Here is a 25,018-nt window from a genome sequence, read left to right on the forward strand (position 1 = left end):
GTAGGTAGCCTATCCCTTCTCCAGGGAATCTTCCCGACCCAGGAGTTGAACGGGGGTCTCCTGCATTGCAGACAGATTCTTCACCAGCTGAGCTATTGTACAGCTAATCCTCATTTGATACATGATGAGATTTAAATTTGGCCAGGAAATTACTGAGTCTTTTCTTCTGTAGAATCTGCATAACTGAGATTGGAGGTCTTCTACTTTCTTTCTTCTTTGTGAAGATTTTTCTAGGGAATAAATATCTTGTCATTTTTGTATATATGGCTTCCTTAGAGCCTAGTTTAATTCTTTGTTTCTCTTTTTCTATCTCACCTCTTCTGGTCTCTCTATTTCTTTTTTGTTCCTTTAATTCTGTGGCAAAAGTACATTAAGCTCTTCAGGCAGCAGAAACATGGCAGCATTTTAACATTTATCAAACACTACCTGAGCAAATATTACATGTTCTTTTGTTAGGAGAGGTTGTCTTTTAGAATAGTTTCCATTGCTTGGTATGTTAAATTTTTATCTGTGCTTAAAAATAATCCATGTTAATGGGAGTTCCTTGATGGTCCACTGGTTAAAACTCAACGCTTTCACCATTGTGGCCCAGCTTCAATCCCTGGTTGGGTACTAAGATATCACAAGCTGTGCGGTGCTCAGCAACACCCCGCCCCCCCCCCCCCCAAAAAAAAGAAAAAAAATCCATATTGAAACTGAATGAGTCAGTAAGTTATTTTTGTCTTATTTAACCTCATTCTTGGATTTTCTTGACATACTTAATCATTGATTTTTTATTCTTTAACAGTAGTTTTAAACTGATTGGTTTAGCTTATTTTTCACATGGATTAGTCTTATTGGGGATGTGGTTTGCTTACTCCATTAATATAGAAATGATGGTGTTTTAATGGCCTAGGTATAGCACCAAAATAGCATCATCTGCAGAACAGGCACTAGACATCTATTAGTGATGATATCCGTGATGTAAGTAGTGACCTGTGGGGGAAGGATATCATAAAACTAATTGCTGCCCTAAGGGTGTGATTTAGACTTACCGTTTCTTTGAGGCTAACATTCAGTGTGCAGTAACAGGCTAGTTATGCGTCAGTGTTGCCTTGGTTACCTTAATAGGAACTAGGAGACTTTAGTTTGTTGTTTGAAAATCAAATAAAGTATTTGTAATGATGGTAGCAACCTTCTAGGGGATGGTGATTCAGTTGACAGTTAAGTTATGACAAATGATGCTTCCGTACTAAATAAAAATAATTAAAAAAATAAACAACATTGCTGTATTAACTGTGACAGTGTCCCTGTCAGTTTCACATCTGGAAATTTCTCTTAACCTCTCAGTTTCAGTGTGTCATTTTGTTGGATAAGTTTGAGCATTGTGAACACTTAAGAGTGTTTATGTTTCACACTTATTTAACCTAAATAACTTGGAGACATGAATTAACTCTGATCTCAAATGTTCTATTGAGTCATTTTTATAAGGAGACGGTCCCTCTGTGAGAGCCCCACCCCTCTGCGCCTGCACTTGCTTACTAGATTTCCTTTGTTCTCTCCTCTGAGTAAGCCTACCTGCCCAGCCCACCGTCTCATAGAACATAGCTTCTGTGAGAATGTCTAGATCCCATTTAGTTCAGGAGTCTTCTCCTAGAGCATCTGATGTGAACCATTAACAGATGCTCAGTACCTTTCCGGACAGATTGCCCCCTTGTTAGACAGCTATCGCTAGAAGATTCGTGCTTGTGTATTCCAGATCAGCAGGCCTGTTTCATCCAGGTGGCCCACTTCTACCTCTGACGCTTCTCTGTTTTTTTTTTTTTTTTGTCACCTTTTCCCCACCTGCTTCCTTTTTCTTAAGCAGGCTGGGTTTGTTTTAATTTTGGCTGCGCTGCATTTTTGTTGTTGTGTTCAGGCTTTCTCTAGTTGTGGCGCACAACTCCTTACTTTTGGTTGGTTGTGGTGTGTGGGCTTCTCATTGTGGTGGCTTCTCTTGTTGCAGAGCGTGGACTCTAGGCAGGCTCAGTAGTTACAGCATACAGGCCCTAGAGTCTGTAGGCTTACGGCACGTGGGCTCAGTAGTTGTGGTGTGTGGGCCCTGGAGTGTAGACTCAGTGGTTGTAGTGCATGGCCTTAGTTGCCTCACGGCATGTGGAATCTTCATGGACCAGGTATCGAACCCATGTCCCCTGCATTGACAGATGGATTCTTTTTTTTTTCTTCTAATTGTTTATATGGTTGTGTTGGGTCTTAGTTGAGGCAGGTGGGATGTTTTTGTTGTGGCACGTGGAACCTGTCCTTGTGGTGTCTGCTCTTGATAGTTGTGGTGCACGGGCTTAATTCCCCCTCAGTGTGTGGAATCTTAGTTCCCCAACCAGGGATTGAACCCGTGTCCTTTGCATTGCAAGGTAGATTCTTAACCACGGAACCACCAGGGAAGTACTATTATTCCTTCTTTATAAATGAGGAAACTTAGACTTTTGAGAGGTCCAGTGACTTGATCAGTGTTACACATACAGATTCAGAACTGAAATTTGAAGCTAGGTCTTTTTTTTTCAATTTATATATATTTTATAATATGGAAAATTTCAAATTATTCTTTGCAGTTTTTGGTGTAAATTTGGCAATTATTTTTATTTTGCAATCTTTTAAATGTTTTTTCTTTCACTTTCTGTTGTAGTCTGCTGTAATATTTTAAAGTAAATCCCTGATATGTTATTTAAATCATACATAGTTTAGTATGCATCTCTAACTAATAATAACTCATATTTCTTAATATAGCCTATTCCACATCATCTCATACCAATTCATATTAAAATTTTCTTAACTGCATTAAATATCTTTTTATAGTTTTTTTTTTTTTGGTTTAGCATATATTTGGAGAGTCTCTTAAATTTCTTTTAATCAATATCAGTGCCCCATTTTTTTTTCTTTAAATACCATAGTTTTATTGACGAAACCAGATTGTACGAATATCCTACATTCTGGATTTGTTTGATTGCTTACTTTTGATATAAATGTTGACAGTGGGAACCCCTACAGATTGGTTTCTTTGTCTTTTTGATTTGACTCAACTAGTCCTTGATATTTTCTTGCTTTTTGGCACAACATGTCCCAACTTCTTCTTACATTATTTCTTGCCTAGTTGTGAGACTAGTCATTTCACTAAAGTCAGTTACTTCAGTTCCTGTTACTGCATTATGCAAATAGTTTATTTCAGTAGCCGTGGAATGATGAGAAGTGCTAAAAACAAGATTGACAGTACTAAGTGTTGATAGAGGTGTATCATATCTGGAACATTTACATATGACTGGTGAAAGTGTAAATTAGTTAAATTAGTACAACCACTTTGGAATAGTATTTGGCAGTATCTTCTTAAGCTGAACGTATACATTTTCTGTGACCCAGCAATTTCACTTCCAACTGTGTATTCAACAGAAATGTGAAAAAGTATACCAGAAACCACATTCAAGAATAATTATAGTAACATTATATTTAGAATAACCCAAAACTGGAAATAGCCCAAATATCTATCAACAGTAGAAAGGATAAATGGATTATGGTATATACACAAATGGAATACTTTATAGTAATGAGAATGAATCAACCATTGCTATATGCCATACTATGGATGATTCTCACCAACCTAATAGTAAGCAAAGGAAGCGTAGCACTATTTGATTTTACAAATTATAAAAATAGGCAAAATTTTGTGTTAGAAGTCAAGATAATGGTTACTTTAGTTGTTTTTTTAAATATTGCATTAGTTTATCTCAATATTATAATTGATTTACAGTATTATATTAGGTTCAGGTATACAACACAGTGATTCAATATTTTTATAGTTGGTTCTTGCTGTTCAGTCACTAAATCGTGGCTGACTGACTGTGACCCCATGTGAACTGTGGCACGCCAGGCTGGCTTCCTTGTCCTTCGCCATCTTCTAGAGTTTGCTCAAACTCATGTCCATTGAGTCAGTGGTGCCATCCAACCATCTCTTCCTCTGTCATACCCTTCTCCTGCCCTCAGTCTTTCCCAGCATCAGGGTCTTTCCCAATGAGTCAGCTCTTCACATCAGGTGGCCAAAGTATTGGAGCTTCAGCTTCAGCATCAGTCCTTCCAGTGAATATTCAGGACTGATCTCCTTCAGAATGGACTGGTTTGTTCTCCTTGCAGTCCAAGGGACTCTCAAGAGTCTTCTCCAGCACCAGAGTTCAAAGGCATCAATTCTTTGGCACTCAGCTTTCTTTACAGTCCAACTCTCACACCCATACATAACTACTGGAAAAACCATAGCTTTGACTATAGGGACCTTTGTTGGCAAAGTGATGTCTCTGCTTTTTAATAGGCTATCTAGGTTTCTCATAGCTTTTCTTCCAGGGAGCAAGCATCTTCTAATTTCATGGCTGCAGTTACTGTCAACGGTGGTTTTGGAGCCCAAGAAAATAAAATCTGTTACCTTTTTCAATTTTCCCCCTTCTGTTTGCCATAAAGTGATGGGTCCCATGATCTTAGTTTTTAAGCCAGCTTTTTCACTCTCCTTTTTCACCCTCATCAAGAGACTCTTTAGTTCCTCTTCACTTCCTGCCATTAGAGTGGTATCATCTGCATATCTGAGTTTGTTAATATTTCTCCTGGCTATCTTGATTCCAGCTTGTGAGTCATCTAGCCTGGCATTTTGCATGATGTACTCTGCATATAAGTTCAGTAAGCAAGGTGATAGTGTACAGCCTTGATGTATTTCTTTCCCAATTTTAAACCAATCCATTGTTCCATGTCCAGTCGTAACTGTTGCTTCTTGTCCTGCAGTTTCTCAGGAGACAGGTAAGGTGGTCTGGTATTCCCATCTCTTTAAGAATTTTTCGTAGTTTGTTGTGATCCACACAAAGGCTTTAGTGGAGTCAATGAACCAGAAGTAGATTTTTTTTTTTTAATTCCTTGCTTTTTCTGTCATCCAACTGATATTGTCAACGTGGTCTCTAATTCTTCTGCCTTTCCTAAATCCAGCTTAAACATCTGGAAGTTCTTGGTTCATATACTTTTGAATCCTAGCTTGAAGGATTTTGAACATTACCTTGCCTAGCATGTGAAATGAGTGCAGTTGTATGATAGTTTGAGCATTCTTTGGCATTGCCTTTCTTTGGGATTGCAGTGAAAATTGACCTTTTCCAGGCCTGTGGCCACTGCTGAGTTTTCCAAATTTGCTGCCATATTGAGTGCAACACTTTTATAGCATCATCTTTTAGGATTTGAAATAACTCAGCTGTAATGCCATCACCTCCACTAGCTTTGTTCGTAGTGATGCTTCCAAAGGCCCACTTGACTTCGTACTCCAGGATGTCTGGCTCTAGATGTGTGACCACACCATAGTGGTTATGGAGGTCATTAAGACCTTTTTTGTGAAGTTTTTCTGTGTATTTTTCCCACCTCTTCTTAATCTCTTCTCCTTCTGTTGTGTGTGTTCATGCTAAGTCGCTTCAGTTGGGTCTGACTCTTTGCAACCCATGGATTGTAACCTCCCAGGCTCCTCTGTCCATGGGATTTCCTAGGCAAGAATACTGGAGTGAGTTGCCATGCCCTCCTCCAGGGGATCTTCCCAACCCAGGAATTGAACCAGCATCTCTTATGTTTCCTGCATGGGCGGGCAGATTCTTTACCAATATCCCTATCTGGGAAACGGAGAAGGCAATGGCACCCCACTCCAGTACTCTTGCCTGGAAAATCCCATGGATGGAGGAGCCTGGTAGGCTGCAGTTCATGGGGTCGCTAAGAGTAGGACACGACTGAGCGACTTCACTTTCACTTTTCACTTTCACGCATTGGAGAAGGAAATGGCAACCCACTCCAGTGTTCTTGCCTGGAGAATCCCAGGGATGGGGGAGCCTGGTGGGCTTCCGTCTATGGAGTCACACAGAGTCGGACACGACTGAAGTGACTTAGCAGCAGCAGCAGCAGCAGCCATTTGGGAAGCACCCTTCTTTTGTTAGTTATCCTTATATTATCTTTGGCTTCCCTGGTATCTCACCTGGTAAAGAATTCACCTGCAATGCAGGAGACCTGGTTTGATTCCTGGGTCAGGAAGATTCACTGGAGAAGGGAACAGCTACCCACTCCAGTATCCTGGCCTGGAGAATTCCATGGACTGTATAGTCCATGGGGTTGCAAAAAGTTAGACATGACTGAGCAACTTTCACTTTATCTTTGTAGCTTATTCATTTTTCTACATAGTAGTTCATACTTCTTAATCCCATACTCCTATTTTGCTTCTCCTTTTCTTCCCGTTGATTCCCACTAATTTGCTCTCTGTATCTGTAAATCTGTTTCTGTTCTATTATATTCGTTTGTTTTTTTTTAGATTTCATTATAAGCAATAATATCCAAAATTTGTCTTTCTCTGTGTGACTTATTTCACTAAGCATAATACCCTCAAAGATCATCCATGTTGTTGTTGCAAATGGCAAAATTTTGTTCTTTCTTCAGTTCAGTTCAGTTGCTCAGTCGTGTCCGACTCTTTGCGACCCCGTGAATCACAGCACGCCAGGCCTCCCTGTCCATCACCAACTCCCGGAGTTCACTCAGATTCACGTCCATCGAGTCTGTGATGCCATCCAGCCATCTCATCCTCTGTTGTCCCCTTCTCCTCCTGCCCCCAATCCCTCCCAGCATCAGAGTCTTTTCCAATGAGTCAACTCTTTGCATGAGGTGGCCAAAGTACTGGAGTTTCAGCTTTAGCATCATTCCTTCCAAAGAAATCCCAGGGCTGATCTCCTTCAGAATGGACTGGTTGGATCTCCTTGCAGTCCAAGGGACTCTCAAGAGTCTTCTCCAACACCACAGTTCAAAAGCATCAATTCTTCAGCACTCAGCCTTCTTCACACCAACTCTGACATCCATACATGACCACAGGAAAAACCATAGCCTTGACTAGATGGACCTAGGTCGGCAAAGTAATGTCTCTGCTTTTGAATATGCTATCTAGGTTGGTCATAACTTTTCTTCCAAGGAGTAAGCATCTTTTAATTTCATGGCTGCAATCACCATCTGCATTGATTTTGGAGCTCCGAAAAATAAAGTCTGACACTATTTCCACTGTTGCCCCATCTATTTCCCGTGAAGTGATGGGACCAGATGCCATGATCTTTGTTTTCTGAATGTTGAGCTTTAAGCCAACTTTTTCACTCTCTACTTTCACTTTCATCAAGAGGCTTTTGAGTTCCTCTTCACTTTCTGCCATAAGGGTGGTGTCATCTGCATATCTGAGGTGATTGATATTTCTCCCGGCAATCTTGATTCCAGCTTGTGTTTCTTCCAGTCCAGCGTTTCTCATGATGTACTCTGCATAGAAGTTAAATAAGCAGGGAGACAATATACAGCCTTGACTCACTCCTTTTCCTATTTGGAACCAGTCTATCCCATTGTGTGTATTCATTGTGTGTGTGTGTATATGTGTGCACACAGACACATGCACTAGGTCTTCTTTTTCCATTTTTCTGTTGGTGGACACTTGGAATGCTTCCATATCTTGGCTTTTGTAACTAATGCTGCTGTGAACATTGGATGCATGTGTCTTTTCCAAGATCTGTTTTTGTTTTCTTCAGCTGTTTACCCAGGAGTGGAATCGCTGGGTCATACGGTGGTTCTGTTTTTAATTTTTTGAAAACTACTGGTTTCCATAGTGAGTGTGCCAATTTCCATTTGCACCAGTAGTGTACAAGGGTTCCTGTTAATCCACGTCCTCACCAACATTGTTCTTTGTATTCTTTTCGATGATCGCCATTGTGAGAAATGTGAGGCGATATTTCATGATGGTTTCGATCTGCTTGTCTCTGGTAGTTAGCTATGTTGAGCATCTTTCCATGTGCCTACTGGCCATTTGTAGGTCTTTGGAAAAATGTCTGTTCAGGTCTTCTGCTCAGTTTGTATCAGATTGTTTGGGTTTTTTGTTTGTTTTTGATATCGAGGTATATAAACTGTTTACTATTCACAAATGTTTTCTCCCATTTACTTGGTTGTTTTTTTGTTTTGTCAGTGGTTTCCTTTGCTGTGCAAAGGCTTTTAAGTTTAGTTAGGTCCTATTTGTTTATTGTTGCTTTTGTTTCCTTTGCCTTGGGAGAGAGATCCAACAACAATAACAAAAGCCATGATTTATGTCAGAGTGTTCCGCCTGTATTTTCTTCTGGGAGTTTTATGGTCTCTTGTCTTAGGTTTATGTCTTTAATCCATTTTGAGTTTACTTTTGTATGTGGTATGAGAAAATGTTCCGATTTCACCCTTTTACATGTAGCTGTACAGGTTCCCAGCACCACTTACTGAAGAGACTGTCCTCTCCCCATTGTATATTCTTTCTTCATTTGTTGTAGATTAATTGACCATAAGTTTGTGCTTATATTTCTTGCCTCTCCCTTCTGTTCCCTTGATCTCGGTGACTGGTTTTGTGCCATTAATATACTGTTTTGATCATGGGAGCTTTGTAGTATAGTCTAAAGGCAGGGAGCATGATTCCTCCAACTTTGTTCTTTTTTCTCAAGATTGCTTTGGTGATGGTGGCTATTTTTGATGGTGGTAGAGTAGTTACTGGGATGGGACATGAACGTTTTTCATGTTTACTTCTTTATCTAGATGCTTATTTGTGTGTGTTTTGTGAAAATTTATTGAACTGTACATTTAATATTTTTGCATGTCTCTGTATGAATATTAAAATTTAAAAATTTTTGTTCTATTTTTAGATTTGATAGTAAATAAAATGCAGTTTAAGGGGTCACATTTAAAGTAACCTATTCTTTCCAAGGCCAGGTGCTTGCTGTTGGGAGTATGATGTTGAATAACTGGAAGTCTTTAGGACTCGTGATTCTTTTGGGAAGACATATGCTCAAAAAACATGAAGGGAATTCACTAGCAGTCCAGTGGTTAGGATTTGGCACTTTCACTGCTGGAGCCTGGGTTCGATCTTTGGTTGAGGAACTAAGATCCCACAGACTACACAGCATGACCGAAACAAATAATCTCCCCGCTCGAGATAAAAAAAGAAACATGAGACCTGACTAGTGAGAATGTAGTGTTTGAAGTCATTCCTAAAGTTGATGTAGTGCTTTTGTTTCTGTTTTTTGTTTATTTTTAAGATATCTTAATCATGTCCTTTTGTTCTCTCTTTTCATAGCACCTGACAGATACCTCTCATGGTGTAAGAAATAAGTGTCTGCAGTTACTTGGCAATCTTGGTTCTTTGGAGAAAAATGTCACAAAAGATGCAGAAGGCCTAGCTGTCAGAGATGTTCAGAAGATTATAGGGGATTACTTTAATGATCAGGACCCACGTGTCAGAACAGCAGCTATAAAAGCCATGGTAAACATGATGATGGAAACTAAATGGAGTCTGTTTTTTTATTTGTACTGTTCCTTTTTTCATTTTTTTTTAAGTTAATGGCTAATGCCACCTGGCATAGATACATTCTGAATCCCCCCAGGATGTACTTTATCCACAGTTGCAGGAAGGTGTTTGTGGCTTTATAGAACTCAGAGACACACATTCCTTTATAATAGTTGCTTGTCTTGTGGGCTTCTCTGGTAGCTTTTACCTGCATTTCTGAAACCTGGAACGTACAGCTTGTATCTCAGGTCCATGGGAGGGATGTTACTCGGTACTGTGGTATAATAGGTACGTGTTGTACCCTTGTATTTCAGGAGTATAGGTGAAAAGTTATGGGGAGGAGTGCTCCTTAGGGAGAGATGGTGTCAACCATTTCTTCCTCAGCCTCCTTATCATTATTTCATATTTTTCCTGGTATCCCCTTGGGACAGCCCATGAGTCAGATTTAGTAAGCATTTGAGTGTTCCTATAGAAAAGTCCAGGTTTCAGATTTCTTATTTTTATAGCACTGACTTTAGCTAAAGGGAACCATGTTAATGGGATGTGATGGGGGAAAATATGTGAGATTGAGGGGAGACTTTGAAAATATTGACTCCCCCCCCCTCCAGTACTTAAAACTGTATCTTTATTGTCTAGTTGCAGCTGCACGAAAGAGGACTGAAGTTACACCAAACAATTTACAATCAGGTACCTTAAATGCTTGCTGTCTGAAAGGAGGGAGGTGAAGTTATCGTGAAATTGAGAGGGGTCACAGTGGTTGTCAGAATTTGAAAACATAGAGCTTCATCTGGCTAACAGTGGCAGTATTAATTGTGATGATGTATCCACAACATATATTCTAAGAAGAGAGTGGGGGATGTGTAATGAATAGCACTAGTACATGTGAGGAGGACATTTAGGAGGACTTCAGTAGCTGACTATAAATCCCAGAGTATACAAAACAGAGTTCAGAGTAAGAACAGTGGTAGTCTTGCTGATGTCTCTTTGGTTGATTGAAATTGACTTCAAACCTGAAGTCAATTCTGGGCACCACACCTAGGAAACTAGAGTATTTCTGGAGGAGGATGACCAAGACTGTGGGATCAGATGAAAAGATATTACATGATTATTGTAGCATTGATAAGGAAAAGCACAATAAAGTTATAGTATCATTAGGACAGGCTGATTGAGTGCCTAACTAAAAGGCCTTACTGTTATTCTTGTAGAATAATTGGATGTATCCAGAGAAAAGAAGTCTAAATCCATGCTCAGAGTCCAGTTTTTGTTAGCCTATCGAGTGGTTTTAAGCCTTTAGTGGTAGCTGATAATAAACCCAGCCACTGTGACTACTGTGTAAACCAAGTATGTTCTTTTACAAATGAAGTAGAATGAATTCAGAATGGTTATGATGGTGTGACCTATAGGAAAACTCTGTGGGAAGCCAAATAATTAAAGGAAACTTGTAAAGATACAGAGGAAGGAGAGTTAGTCAGATGATCCAGGTGTTTAGTGACCTAAGACTGTGTTGGTTAATTAGGCAAGCGATGCTGTGGGCCTCGAGAGTGAGGGTGGAATGCTGGGGGAGGTTCTGAGATGTGAGGCAGCAGTAGTTACCATACTGAGTTCCTTTTTGATTATGTTGAGTCTGAGAGGTTGATGGGATACTCATGAGGAGGATTTCAGGTCTGGAACTCAGGAAAGATCAGAGCCGGAGGTGGATATTTGGAGTCATCAGTATCCAGGGAGAGGAAGAAAATCAGAAGAAATGAAGGATGGAGCCAGGGGCAAGGCCAGACATTTAAGGAAGGAGCCCTAGAATGGAACTGAGGAGCAGCTTGATGGGGGAGGAGGAAAAGCATATTCCGGAAGAGGCAGGAGGGCATTCTCGTAGTCAGCAGTGTTAAAATGCTGGTGAAAGGGCATTTAGGATAGGGCTGAAATCTGGTCATTGGACTAAGCAACAAAGTGGCCATTAGTGTGTTTAAAGAGAGCAATTTTAGTAGAGTGGTGGGATTGGGGAGTGCCAGATCAGGGTCTGTTGAGGTGAGCCAGTTTAAAGTGATTATTGACTATGAGTGAAGACATTTGACTGATGGGAAAGTGGGATGGAAGTTGGCAGAAGGGAGCATAGGATTAAGGTTTTTTTCTGTTGTTGTATTTTAAAGATAGTTGCTAAGTGTATTTATATGTTGGAGAGAGAGCTAGTGTTTTGGGAGAGCTAGTAGTACGGTGGTCTTCCCTGGTGACTCAGTGGTAAAGAATCTGCCTGCCAGTGTAGGAGACTTGGGTTCTATCCCTGGGTCGGGAAGATCCCCTGGAGAAGGAAGTGGTAACCCACTCCAGTATTCTTGCCTAGGAAACCCAATGGACAGAAGAGCCTGGCAGGCTATAGGCCGTGGGGTCACAAAAGAGTCAGATGCAACTTAGCAACTAAACAGCAACGACAGCAAGTGTTATGATGAAAGAGGCAAAGGGGAGTAAATGATAGAGTAAGTTCCTTGAGGCAGAAAATCAGATTCATGAGCTGATTCATCAACAAATGTTATTGAGAACCTAATGCTGGCTGTGTAATGCCAAGCATGTTAGATGGGACCTGTGCCCTTCCCATTCTTGTAGATAAGACAGCAGTTAATAAATAAGCAAGCACAGTTAAAGCATATGAGTATTGCTGTGAGGTAAAGCAATAGGATGCTATCATAGAGAATCACAAGAAAGGTCTTTTTGGAGGATGGTAAGGGATGGTCATGTGAGGAAGTGATGGGATTCATAGCAAAAATAGGATTAGGAACTAGAAAGGACCCTTTTCCCTCAGATACTGAGAAAACAAGATGTGGGAGAATACAGGAATAAATGAGCTTGTAATTGGTATGGAGTAGCTGAGTGGGTTTGTGCCTGAGAACCTTGATTTTTCTCAGATACACAGGTCGCCTGATGGTTGGTAGTGGGATAGAATTCCCGAAGGGAAGGTTAAGGAAAGCTGCCTTGGGAAATGGAAGCTGAAAGCCAGAGTGTAAGAGGTTTCAGAGTACAGCTAATAAGGTTTGAGACCATGAGTCACCCATCCCCTAGAGTGTGGCCTTCTTTGCCAGGGCTCTTCTGCCCTTAGGACATCTTAGGTTCGTGGAGCAGCTGTAGCCCAAGTCCTAAGGGGATCCTGTGTGACGATGCAGGCAGTGCTCTCAGGAGGCCGAAGTAGGAGAGAGTACAGAGCAAGGAGAAGGCAGTTTATTTGGAGAGAAAAGATGGAATTAAAGCAGTGGTTTTCAGCCAAGGTAATTTTGCCCCCCAGGGAATATTTGGTGATGTGTGGAGGCATTTTTAATTCTAATAATTTTGTTTATTTATTTTTGGCTGTTCTGGGCCTTTGTTTCTGCGTGGAATTTTCTCTAGTTGTAGTGAGCGGGGTCTACTCGCTAGTTGCGGTGCACGGACTCCTTCTTGCAGTGGCTTCTCCTGTTGCAGAGCACGGGCTCTAGGGCCCGTGGCCTTCAGTATTCGTGGCTCCTGGACTCCAGAGCCCAGGCTCAATAGTTGTGGCGCACTGGACTTCATTGCTCCGTGGCACATAGGATCTTACTGGATCAGGGATCAAACCCATATCTCCCACATTGATTCTTAAGTGTAGAAGTTTTTTTTTTTTGGAGGTATTTTTGAGTATTACAGTTGCTGGGGAGAGGAAGAGGGTGCAGTGCTATGACTATCTAATGGCTAGAGGCCCAGGGATGCTGCTAAACATATTGCAGAGGTCAGCCCCTCAGAACAAAGAATTATCCAATCCAAAATGTCGATAGTAGCAAGGTTGAGAGACCTTGCTTGAATAGATAGGTAGCTCAAGTGGGATGAAGAGTAGGTATGATGGGTAAGTTATGACCTTGGAAGAACTGATGGAGTAGCATGTTATAGTCAGGGCATGGAATATAAGATTTTAAAATTTCAAAAGCCATAGTTCTGGGTGTTGTTGCAGTCTAAGGTGTTGCTACGACTGTGGGTGGAGTAGGGATATTCCATTTCAGACCAAAGTAAAACAGGAAAATTTGGCCTCTTTTTGGCAGCTTAGCATTAAAATTGTACATTTATTTAGAGTGCTTGAGTTTTCAGATGGCCTGTCAGAAATTTGTGCTCTGAATTTACAGGTAAGGGAAAAACTTATCTTTGGTGTTTGATATAAGGGTAGCACTGTGGGGTTGGACCAAGCTTTGCTAGGATTGATGCTATTCTGCTTGGCTCTTGGGCTGTCAGTCTGTGGTTCTCATTTGAGACATGGGGTGGGAGGGTACACAGAACGATGTTTTACTGTGCAAAGGTTGAAGAAGTTAAAACCATATGTACATATTTTGATTGGCATCCTGGTCCAGCCACTTTATCTTCATTTTGAAAGTAGTTTGCACATCACCTGGGAGGACATAGAACTAACAGACTTCTGGAATCCTTGTTTGCAGGCTTGTAAACTACTCTCTGATGACTATGAACAAGTGCGCAGTGCTGCAGTCCAGCTTATCTGGGTTGTCAGTCAACTCTATCCTGAAAGGTCAGTGTGGGTGTCAGCCAGCTTCTGTTCATTGCTAAGCCATTTTCTTTCCTCCCACTGTGTAAAAAGCCCACCTCCAGAAAAGGAATGTTGGAAGGCAGTGTGGAGCAGGAGGAAAGCATGGACCCTGAAAATGAGGATGCCTGGGCCTTGCTTTTCAGCTCTGCCTTGAACTTTCTTTGTATGTTAGTAGAGATACTTCACCTCTCTGGGTCCCAGCTTCCTCAACTATAGATGAAGAGATGGATGGCTGTTCTCAAATGCTACTCCTCCACCTCTTCCCACCCCTTAAAAAAGTCTTTAAAATGCTTTGGGGCCCATTTTAGTTAATACAAAAGTCAGCTAAAAATACCAGGTAAGTTTGAGAATAATTATCCCTTATGTACTATTGTCCTGGTTAAAAATATTTTCATAGGGAGTTCCCTGGTTGTCCAGTGGTTAGGACTTGGTGCTTTCACTGCTCGGACCTGGGTTCAATCTCTGATTGAGGGAATTAGGATCCCACAAGCTGTGCAGTTTGGTTAAATTTTTTTTTTAAGTAATTAAATAATTTATTCTCATAGTGATTCTTTGAGGTGGAGAAATAGGTATTATTTATTGTTTTATAGAAGAAGAACTTTTATAGGAAAAAGCAGTGTTTTTTCCTTCTTCATTAAACACATTGAAATTGAAAAAGCAGAATGAGTTAATAAAGCTATAGACCCCTCACCCCCCAAAAAAAGACTACTATTTGAAAATTGTCTTTTCATTTAGGACCAGATATGTAAGTATGTTTTATATTGGTTTAAACTTAAAGATATAAAATACTTTGTGGTAGCTGTTTTTGGTATCTCATAAATCCTTGAATTTTCGGTGTGAAATACTTTTTATTTAAGACACAGATTTGCAGTGCAAATAAAAATAAAGAAATCCTAGAGAGATTTGTTTACTCTGAAATGTATTTCATCATTCTAGGATTTGAATTTCTCAGTTATTCCTATTTGTGTGTCAGTTGTCATTGGTCATTCTCAATTTTTTGAACCTGTAATTTTAGGTTCATGTTTTGTCACTTTTGGTTTCTTTTAATATAGCATTGTCCCAATCCCTTCTTCTAATGAAGAAATTCGCTTAGTTGATGATGCGTTTGGAAAAATTTGTCACATGGTCAGTGATGGCTCCTGGATGGTTCGAGTTCAAGCTGCAAAGCTATTGGTAAGTTGCATCTTCTTTAACGCAGCGTATTTTGAGAAGCTAGATAGGGACAAGTGGAATACACTTTTATAAAGCTTCATGTTTCTTAAAATAGAAAGAAAAGGCTCATTTTCCCATAGAGAGTCTTTTAGAACTAGAAAGAATTTTAAACATAATCCTATTTAATCTCGTTAGCATATTAGACAGCCAAAGCCTAGAGAAAAAAGAACATAATAGTAAAAATAACTGCTACGGTTACTAAGCACCTGGTATGGCCTACATGCTTTGCTATAAGGCCACTTACATTATCTCATTTATTCTTATTATTCTTATCTCCTTGTTCTCTGAAACCTAAGTAAATATTTAACTTAGACAGATAGGAAGTTCTAGAAGGAGATTCAGATGCTAATCTGACTTTTAGCCTCGCTCTTTCCTACTGTTTTGCCTTTGGGGATCCTGGTACGTTTATAAAAAATTTTTTTTAACTTTTCAGAGATAGAACTGTTTTACGGAAGGAGTGTTGGTGTAATACTCAGCTTTATTTTATACCTGTGTTGTCTTGGACATGTCACTTAGTCTTAGCCTCAGTTTCTTCATCTGTATCTGTCAAGTGGCTTATAATATTTCTCAGGTTTACCTCACAAGGCTATCATGATACTCAAATAAGATCCTGTCTGCAAAAATGTGTATAAATTGAAAAATACTACGCTATGCAAGGTGGTGGGGTGGTTACAATATATAAAACATATATATATAACTATCTGTAAAAATTTATATTAGTGTCACAGCAAGAAATCCTGAAATAATTCTTTTTGATCACTTCTCTTTTGAGGGCCTCCAACTCTGACAGTCTTAGTAAGATTGTTGGCTAAAAAGTTTAGACCTGACTGTCCTGGACACAAATACAGTGATAGCCCTTGTCCTTTGATCAGTATTTTGGGGGTAACTGCTAAGACGTTTGTGAAGCATTTTCATGGAAAAATAAATAATTTGGATGATTTCGTTTTTTCCTGCTTATATATTATATTGCTTGTCCATAATAAACAAGCTAGCTTTTAGTGATTTTATTTTTGAATTCACATTTTAAAGCATTATTTTGATTTGTGGATATTTTAACATTCAGAACAATTCATTCATTCATCAGATTCTTTCAGTCAGCATGTACTGAGCATCTGCAGTGTGCTATGGTTTAAGTGGGGATGTTTAAGAGGAATAATTCAATGATATATTGTCATCTGAGTAGGCAGGTTAGAAAAGTAATCCTTAGAGCAGAGTCATTCAAATTTTTGGCTTTGTACCCTGTAGAATCCAGAATTCGTTTAGGTATATAAAGCTATATGAATAATGAATTACAGTGGTGAGTTGAAAAGATTTTCACTTAGATTCTAGTTTGAGTCAAGTGCTTTATGTTATTTCAATAATTTCAAATCCAAACAACTCTAAATTATGTAATTATATTTATACTTCAGAAGTAATTATTAGTCTAATTTTGCTAATAATAATAATTGTTACTGTTTATTGAGTTCCTCTTGATGAAAGTGAAAGTAGAGAGTGAAAAAGTTGGCTTAAAGCTCAACATTCAGAAAACAAAGATCATGGCATCTGGTCCCATCCCTTCATGGGAAATAGATGGGGAAACAATAGAAACAGAGTCAGACTTTATTTTTCGGGGCTCCAAAATCACTGCAGATGGTGAATGCAGCCATGAAATTAAAAGACGCTTACTCCTTGGAAGAAAAGTTATGACCAACCTAGATAGCATATTCAAAAGCAGAGACATTACTTTGCCGACCTAGGTCCATCTAGTCAAGGCTATGGTTTTTCCTGTGGTCATGTATGGACGTGAGAGTTGGACTGTGAAGAAGGCTGAGCGCCGAAGAATTGATGTGTTTGAACTGTGGTGTTGGAGAAGACTCTTGAGAGTCCCTTGGACTGCAAGGAGATCCAACCAGTCCGTTCTGAAGGAGATCAGCCCTGGGATTTCTTTGGAAGGAATGATGCTAAAGCTGAAGCTCCAGTACTTTGGCCACCTCATGTGAAGAGCTGACTCATTGGAGAAGACTCTGATGCTGGGAGGGATTGAGGGCAGGAGGAGAAGGGGACAACAGAGGATGAGTTGGCTGGATGGCATCACAGACTCGATGGACGTGAGTCTGAGTGAACTCTGGGAGATGGTGATGGACAGGGAGGCCTGGTGTGCTACGATTCATGGGGTCGCAAAGAGTCGGACACAACTGAGCGACTGAACTGAACTGATTGAGTTCCTAGCCTACTAAGCTTTTAGCCACGAAAGCATATCCATATACACATGCATATACACCCACTTCCTTATACACAAGCACATGTGAATAGATGCCTCCATACTTAAACACTCATATATTCACTTTTTGCAAATAATTTTTAGTTCTTTTAAACTCTTTGAGGTAGATATTATATTATTCATTTTATAAATAATAAAACTAAGGATTAGGAAAGTGTAATTTTTCCAAGGCCACATAGGTAGTAATGATATTTGATGCTCTAAAGCCCATGTAGAATTATTTCCTAGTGGGGGTCCAGTTATATATTGGGAGCTGTGGTTGTACAGCTAAGGTCCTGCTGGTTTACTAGTTCCTCTGTGCAAGCTAAGAGGTAAACTCTGCTGTTCCAACTCTCAAGTAGACAAACTCATAATCAATAAACTGTATTTAGTCTTCAGACTACATGTTCATTAATTCAACAAACTGAGCATAACATGTGTCTTCAAAAGAGTGGATGGTCAGGTAGATTGACATAGGGAATCAGTCAGTTATAATATTGGTACTTCTAGGAAAGAGCATCTAACACATTCGCAGAAAGCTTCTTGGAGGAGGTAATTTCTTAGTTGACTTTGAAAGGTGAGTATGGGTTAGCTAGGTAAAGAAGTAGGGAAGGAGAAAATGTGAGCAGAAATATATGAGTACACTATCATGCATACTGACATCCTAGTGAACTATAATATCATACTAAACTGCAATATCATGTTAAACTGCAAGCAGTTTGGTATGTTTTGGTAAGATGGAGTGTTCAGCTTGGGTGACGTGTGACAAGAGTAAGCTCTAGAGGAAAGCAGAAGCCAGGCTTTCAAGAACATAAATGAAGTGATAAGGCTTTAGACTTAAGTCCATCTTGTACAAAAAGCAAATAGAGTCCATTCTGTTTGACTTATAGCAGGATGAAAACTTTCAGATATTTTATAAAACTTCATACCATAATGCAGTTATCTCTTGTCAATTTTACTCACTAGTATGTGAAATTGTTGAGTGCAGAATTGATGTCTTTTTGTATTTGTATTCCTCTTCCTGGTAACTCTAGGCATATAAAGAAATGGTTGCTAAATATGTATTTGTTTAAGGAATGAATGGACAAATGAATGAATAGAATGCAATGAAAAGGAAAGTTGTAGTTAAGGCAAAGGATTCTGGAGCCTGGGTTTATAGCCCAGCTCTATAATTTACACTCTTTGTCACCTTGAATGAATTGCTGCATCTTTTTGTGCCTTCTTTTCCCCTTATATAAGTTGTGACTAATAGTAGTATTTACTTTGTAGAGTTGTAGTGAGTATTAAATGAGTCAATATGTGTACAAAGCACTTAGAGCAATGCATGACACCTAGTAGCTCTATATAGGTACTGCTAGCTGCTGCTGCTAATAGTTTTATTATTTTCCTGATGATTCAAAACCCATAGGGATGTTTACTATCAAGAATAATGTTATCTTTATGCTCTTAAGTTGGCAGCAAACTGAATTTTAAGATAATATTTAGGTCTTAATAGTTGTTTAATTTCCTCTGGATTCTTCCTTTTTATAGGGCTCTATGGAGCAAGTCAGTTCTCATTTCTTGGAACAGACGCTTGATAAGAAGCTGATGTCAGATCTGAGGGTAACTTGAATTCTTTGTTGTTTAAACTGGGTTTCTGAAACCAAAATCAGTGGAACTGTATGTCAGGTTGTGTTGATTCAGTTTTATAGCCCATGAATTTGTTAAGTTAACGTAGGGTGACTAGATTACATTTTAATTTAAAATCTTAGTGCTGGGTGCTAAGTCGCTTCAGTTGTGACCAACTCTGTGCAATCTTATGGACTGTAGCCTGCCAGACTCCTCTGTCCTTGGGATTCTCCAGGTAAGAACACTGGAGTGGGTTGCTCTGCCCTCCTGCAAATTCTTAGTAACTTGACCCAAATCACAAATTACTTCATTACATTTTAAATTATCTTAATGAGATACTTTTCACCGGTTGTGTTTTATAAAGAAGAGGCAAGGTTAACTTTCTCTTTTAGAAACTACAAAGGTCTGATCTTATTTTGTTAGATTGTATGACATCTTAGAACTCCTTTCAATAGCAATTCTCATGGAAGAGTTTACATTAGAATTCAGTAGCAGCATCCTGTTACTCTGAACAGTAGCAGAATGCCCTTAAACTAACTGATGGTTCTCTGACATAGTTTTCAGGAACAGATATGAGTCTGAAAATATGATAGGATCATTTATTGTCAGTATCTTAAGTTTTTAATTATAATAGTGTTAATAAGGAATCAGAATCTTTGACAAGTAGAAGGAAAAGAGAAACAATTTACCCATATTCCCACTACTCTTAACACATCATTTTGAGGTATTTGTCTTCAGCTGTTTCTTATGCATGTTTTAAACATGGAATCATTATATACAGATACTTTTGTAGTCTACTTTTTACCTTTACCACTACATGCTTTTTTCATTTTGTTAGCTTATAGTTTTTACTGATAATGTAATATCCTATTAAGTAGATGTATTATCATCTTGTAGCCCTTTGTTATACATTGATAGTTTCTCCTAAATTTTTCCACCATTATAAATCATATATAGAGTGTATTATCTCCATGGATTTTAGATCTTTTCTTTTGATTTATTCCATAGGATAAATTCTTAGGAATGGTTGAAGAGTGGATATCTTTGCTTCATGAAACATTGCCATATGGCTTTCTTGAAGGGCATGCCCTTCATTTGAGATCAGTGATTGCTTCAGTTTTCTTTGTGTATACTGGAGTGGAAGTGCAAAGAAGGACTTGCTCATGGTGAATGATGAGGGCTGGGTAATTCAACATTACCTAAGATACACTGCAAGCCATAAATGGGTCCGAACCACATCCTTGTAGGCTCAGGTGCTATATTTCATCAGTGCCTTTGAGATCATCAGCCGTGAGGGTGTGGTCTCACTCCAGCAAGATTCATAGAACCTGATATCTAAAGCAGATTGCCGGGGACTTCCCTGGTAGTCCAGTGGATAAGAGTCCGAGCTCTCAATGCCGGGGGCCAGGGTTCAAGCCCTGTCAGGGAACTGGATTCTACATGCTGCAACAAAGATCAAGCATGGCACAACTAAGATCCAATGCAGGCAAATAAATAAAAATATATATAAAAGACCTGGTGAACCCAAATAAATAAAAAAAATAAAGCACAATGCCAGTTTATTCATTTATGAAGGTAACTGCAACTGTCAGGTAGACTCAAAATTTACTTTAGCCAGCTAGTATATCTCCCCTTAAGCAACCTGTGTAGGAAGTAAATTTACTAGAGGCTTGCTTGGTGAGCATAGTGTTGCTCAAATAAAGCATAGTCCTATGGTTTGAAAAAAATTCTTTTCTAGGGCTACTGTATTGTCTACCCAGGATGATGCTTAGAGGGATACTGCCATTATTTAACCTCTCTAGTTCTCCCTGTCCTGTCTTGCCATGGGAAACATAACCACCTCTCTGATGAATATTCTTGTGTTCTCTTTAATAAAGCTGTGGGTGTGTGTCTTCAGTCACTCAGTCATGTTGGACTTCTTTGTGACCCCATGGACTGTAAACCCTCCAGGCTTCTTCTGTCCATGGGATTATCCCAGCAAAAATACAGGAGTGGGTAGCCATTTCCCCCTCCAGGGAATATTCCCAGCCCTAGTATTAAACCCAAGTCTCCTATGCTCCTGCATTTGCAGGCAGATTCTTTACCAAGTGAGCCACTTGGGAAGCCCCTTAATAAAGTTATTATCTTTGATAAGATTACTATCAGCTAAACTCCAGTACTTTGGCCACCTCATGCAAAGAGTTGACTCATTGGAAAAGACTCTGATGCTGGGAGGGATTGGGGGGCGGGAGGAGAAGGGGACGACTGAGGATGAGATGGCTGGATGGCATCACTGATTTGATGGATGTGAGTCTGAGTGAACTCCGGGAGATGGTGATGGACAGGGAGGCCTGGCGTGCTGCAGTTCATGGGGTCTCAAAGAGTTGGACACGACTGAGCGACTGAACTGAACTGAACTGATAATAGACCTGAGAGTCTTTGTCTTTGCTTCAAGTTGAACTTGCATATTCTCTGCTCTGATAACTATTGAATTTTCTTTTTAATGTAACTTTCAGAAAGCAGTCCTTTTTTTAAAGATTTATTTATTTACTTTAAAATTTTTAGTTTTTCATTGTGCTGGGTCTTCATTGCTACACAGGCTTTCTCTATTTGTGGAGAGCAGGGGCTTCTCTTGTGTGGCACATGGGCCCTAGGTGTGTGGGCTGCAGTTGCTGGGGCTTATGGGCTCTACAGTGTGGGCTTAGTAGGTGCACAGGCTTAGTTGCTCCATGGCATGTGGGATCTTCCCAGACCAGGGATTGAACTCATGTCCTCTGCATTGACAGGCAGATTCTTAACCACCAGGTGACCAGGGAAGCCCCCGAGAGCAGTCTTTATTTCCTACTTTCTCATGTTCTTGGTGTGCAACTTAACTGTTCTCTCATGAATCTCCAGCAAGTGGTAATTGTTGTCTTCTACAGAGGAAACGCACTGCCCATGAACGTGCCAAGGAACTTTACAGTTCGGGAGAGTTTTCCAGCGGCAGGAAGTGGGGAGATGATGCTCCCAAGGAAGAGATAGATACGGGGGCTGTGAACTTGATTGAGTCAGGAGCTTGTGGAGCCTTTGTTCATGGATTGGAAGATGAGATGTACGGTAAGAATGACTTCATAATAATACCAGTGCCCACTTACTGAGTGACTGCTATGTCACCGGCATTGTATTGAGTGATACAGATTGTCTCACTTGATCTTCACAGTCACTCAGTGAAGACTTTATTTCATCTTCATTTTTAAAAAATAATTCTTTTGTTATTTATTTGCATATTTTTGCTGTGCTAGCTCTTCATTGCTGCACTTGGGCTTCCTGTAGTTGTGGTGAGCAGGGGCTACTCTCATAGCAGTGGCTTCTCTTGTCGCGGAATACAGGCCCTAGGCACACAGGCTTCAACAGCTGTAGCCCACGGGCTTAGTAGTTGTAGCTCAAGGGCTCTGGAGAGCAGCCTTAGTAACTGTGGTGCACGGGCCTAGTTGTTCCTTGGCATGTGGAATCTTCCCAGACTAGGGATGGAACCTGTGTCCCCTGCATTGGCAGGAGGATTCTTATCCACTGTACCACCGGGGAAGTCCCATTTCATTTTTGAAGGATATTTCCCTGGGAATCCAATTCTAGATTAGTAGTGATTTATTTATTTGTTTTTTGGGGTTTTTTTTTTGTCCTTTAATGATCTTGTTCCACAGTTTTTCAGTTCTGTTGAGAAGTCTGCTGTCATTGTTTTTTAACTTATTTATAATTTTGACTGTTGGGTCTTCATTGCTGTGCACAGGCTTTTCTCTGGTTGTGGTGAGTGGGGCCTACTCTCTAGTTGTGTTGCACAGGCCCCTATTGCAGTGGCTTCTCTTGTTTTGAAGCATGGACTCTAGGCACATAGGCTCATTAATTGCAGCTTGAGGGCTTAGTTGTTCCAGAGCATGTAGGTTTTTCCTGGACTAGGGATCGAACCACTGTTCCCTGCATTGCAAGGTGCATTCTTAACCACTTGACTACCAGGGAAGCCTTGCTGTAATTTAAAAATTCTGTTTTTCTGTACAAATGTATCTTTTTTTACTGTCTGCTTTTAAGGTTTTCTCTTTATTACTGGTTTAAAATGATTTAATTATGATATGCCTTGGCATAATTTTCTTCATATTTCATATGCTTGGAGTTTGTTGAGCTTGTTGGATCTATGGGTTTGTAGTTTTTATCAAATTTGAAAAATCTTTCGTTGTCATTTCTTTAAATATTTGTCTGAACCCATGCTCCTTTGGGGTCTCCCAATTACGTATATATTAGGCTACTGAGTTTGTCCTGCAACTCACAGGTGCTCTGTTCTTTTTTTCACTTTTTAGTCTTTTTTCTCTTTGTTTCATTTTGAATAATGTTTATTGTTTTGTCTTAGCTAATCTTTTCTTCCACAATGTCTAATCTGACATTAATTCCGTCTAGTATATTTTCTACCTCAGACATTTTAATTGTCATTCCTAGAAGTTTGATTAGAACTTAAGTTTCTTTTCTTTAATGTCTTCTATGTCACTACTTAATATGTTTAATCTTTCTTGTAGCTTTGTCAACAGAGAATATATTTACAGTAACTGTTCTAATGTCATTATCTTCTAGCTCTGTTACTTTTGTGATTGCTGGGTTAGTTTTGATTGGTTGATTTTTCTCTTCATTATGGATTATATTTTCCTGCTTCTATGCATGCTTGGTAATTTGTGATTGGATGCCAGACACCCTGAATTTTACTTTATTGGGTGCTGAACATTGTTATATTCCTGTAAGTATTCTTGAGCTTTCTTCTAGAATGCAGTTAGCTCAGGTTTTATTTTTAAGCTTTTTTAGGTGGACTGGAGTAGCACTAAGTCTCAGGGTTATTTTTCTCCACTAGTAAAACAACCCTTCTGAAAAAACTTGTTGACCATGTGTGAATTTTGGAGATTGTTTCCTCAGATCCTCGAGTGGTTCTTTCTCAGGCCTTGGGTAGTTTGTTCACAGATCAGAAATTGACTGAAGACTTAGGAGGACCCTCTGCAGGTCTCCCAAGCTTGCTCTGTCTGTGCACTTCTTTCCTTTCTGTACTTTGCCCTCTAACTCTAATCACAGCTCTGTTTTCTGAACTCCCAGCTCTGTCTTCTGAACTCCCAGCTCTGTCTTCTGAACTCAGGGAGACCTACAACCTGGAAACTCTACAGACAGTAAACTGTTAGAATCATAGAGCTTGCCTCATTTATTTCCTGTCTCTCAGAGATCACTCCCTCTTACTGCCTGATATATGGTGTGTTGAATACTTTTGTTTCATATATTTCATCTCTGTTTTTAGTTGTTTAGTTGTTTCAGAAAGGAGGATTAATCTGGCTTTGTGACTCCATTTTAACCAGTAATAGAAGCCCTTGCAAAGCCCTTAGCATTTCCACAGTATGATGCTGTCCATCTCACATATATCACAGATAGTGCTTTGAGTTGAGATAGTGCTTTGAGTTGAGTGACTTCAACATCCTATTTTCAGTTAGGCTAACATACCTAAGTAGATAATGTTGATTGTCCAAATTTTACAGTAAAATTGTGTCAGAAGATTAGAACTAAGGTCTTTAAAATGCATACAAAAATGATAACCTTAGAACAGAATTTCTTAGAAGGACAAGAAAATTACTTTGGAAAGACAGTTCTTCTGTTAGTAGATAGAAGAATTGGGTTACTCTATTCAGTTTGCTATAAGGCTTTCTATATACATGGAAATTAAAGCTGCTTCTGCTTTTTTTCCCCATGAACTTGATATATGAATGAAAAATTTAAATAGTGTTAGATAATAAGGAACTTCAGTTATTAAAACCCAGTTTATCCTAAGACAGGTAACTAGAATCTATTTTGTTTCTACTAGCAGTTTTACTTTGTTTAGTTTCTACAAATGAATTTAATCACAGTTAATGTTTATGTGGTTTATTTCTACAGTTTTTAGTTTTTCACTAAGGTCTAATTAAAGGAACTTAACTTTGGAAAGTGAGTAGATCATAACCAGCATCAGGTACGGCAGCTCTCTAATCATATTTACAAAATTCTGGGTCAGTCAGGGTCTTAGGGATACATTTGCTGGGTGAAATGGAGCCTGTCTCGTTGGCTGCAGCTGCTA

General features: G+C 39.5%; 1 protein-coding gene across 1 annotated transcript in view; it reads left to right on the forward strand.

Annotated features, from left to right (window-relative positions):
- The window catches only part of INTS4 (integrator complex subunit 4), a 110,249-nt gene that overhangs the window by 34,547 nt on the left and 50,684 nt on the right, over window positions 1–25,018 (forward strand). The window contains exons 5-10 of the mRNA XM_040255626.1: window positions 9,140–9,325; window positions 9,986–10,036; window positions 13,768–13,856; window positions 14,927–15,047; window positions 18,856–18,927; window positions 21,834–22,008. Of these exons, the coding sequence (XP_040111560.1) occupies window positions 9,140–9,325; window positions 9,986–10,036; window positions 13,768–13,856; window positions 14,927–15,047; window positions 18,856–18,927; window positions 21,834–22,008 (694 nt within the window). The remainder of the gene's footprint in view (window positions 1–9,139; window positions 9,326–9,985; window positions 10,037–13,767; window positions 13,857–14,926; window positions 15,048–18,855; window positions 18,928–21,833; window positions 22,009–25,018) is intronic.

The sequence above is a fragment of the Oryx dammah genome, unplaced genomic scaffold (assembly GCF_014754425.2).
Source record: "Oryx dammah isolate SB20612 unplaced genomic scaffold, SCBI_Odam_1.1 HiC_scaffold_15, whole genome shotgun sequence".
Classification (NCBI taxonomy): domain Eukaryota; kingdom Metazoa; phylum Chordata; class Mammalia; order Artiodactyla; family Bovidae; genus Oryx; species Oryx dammah.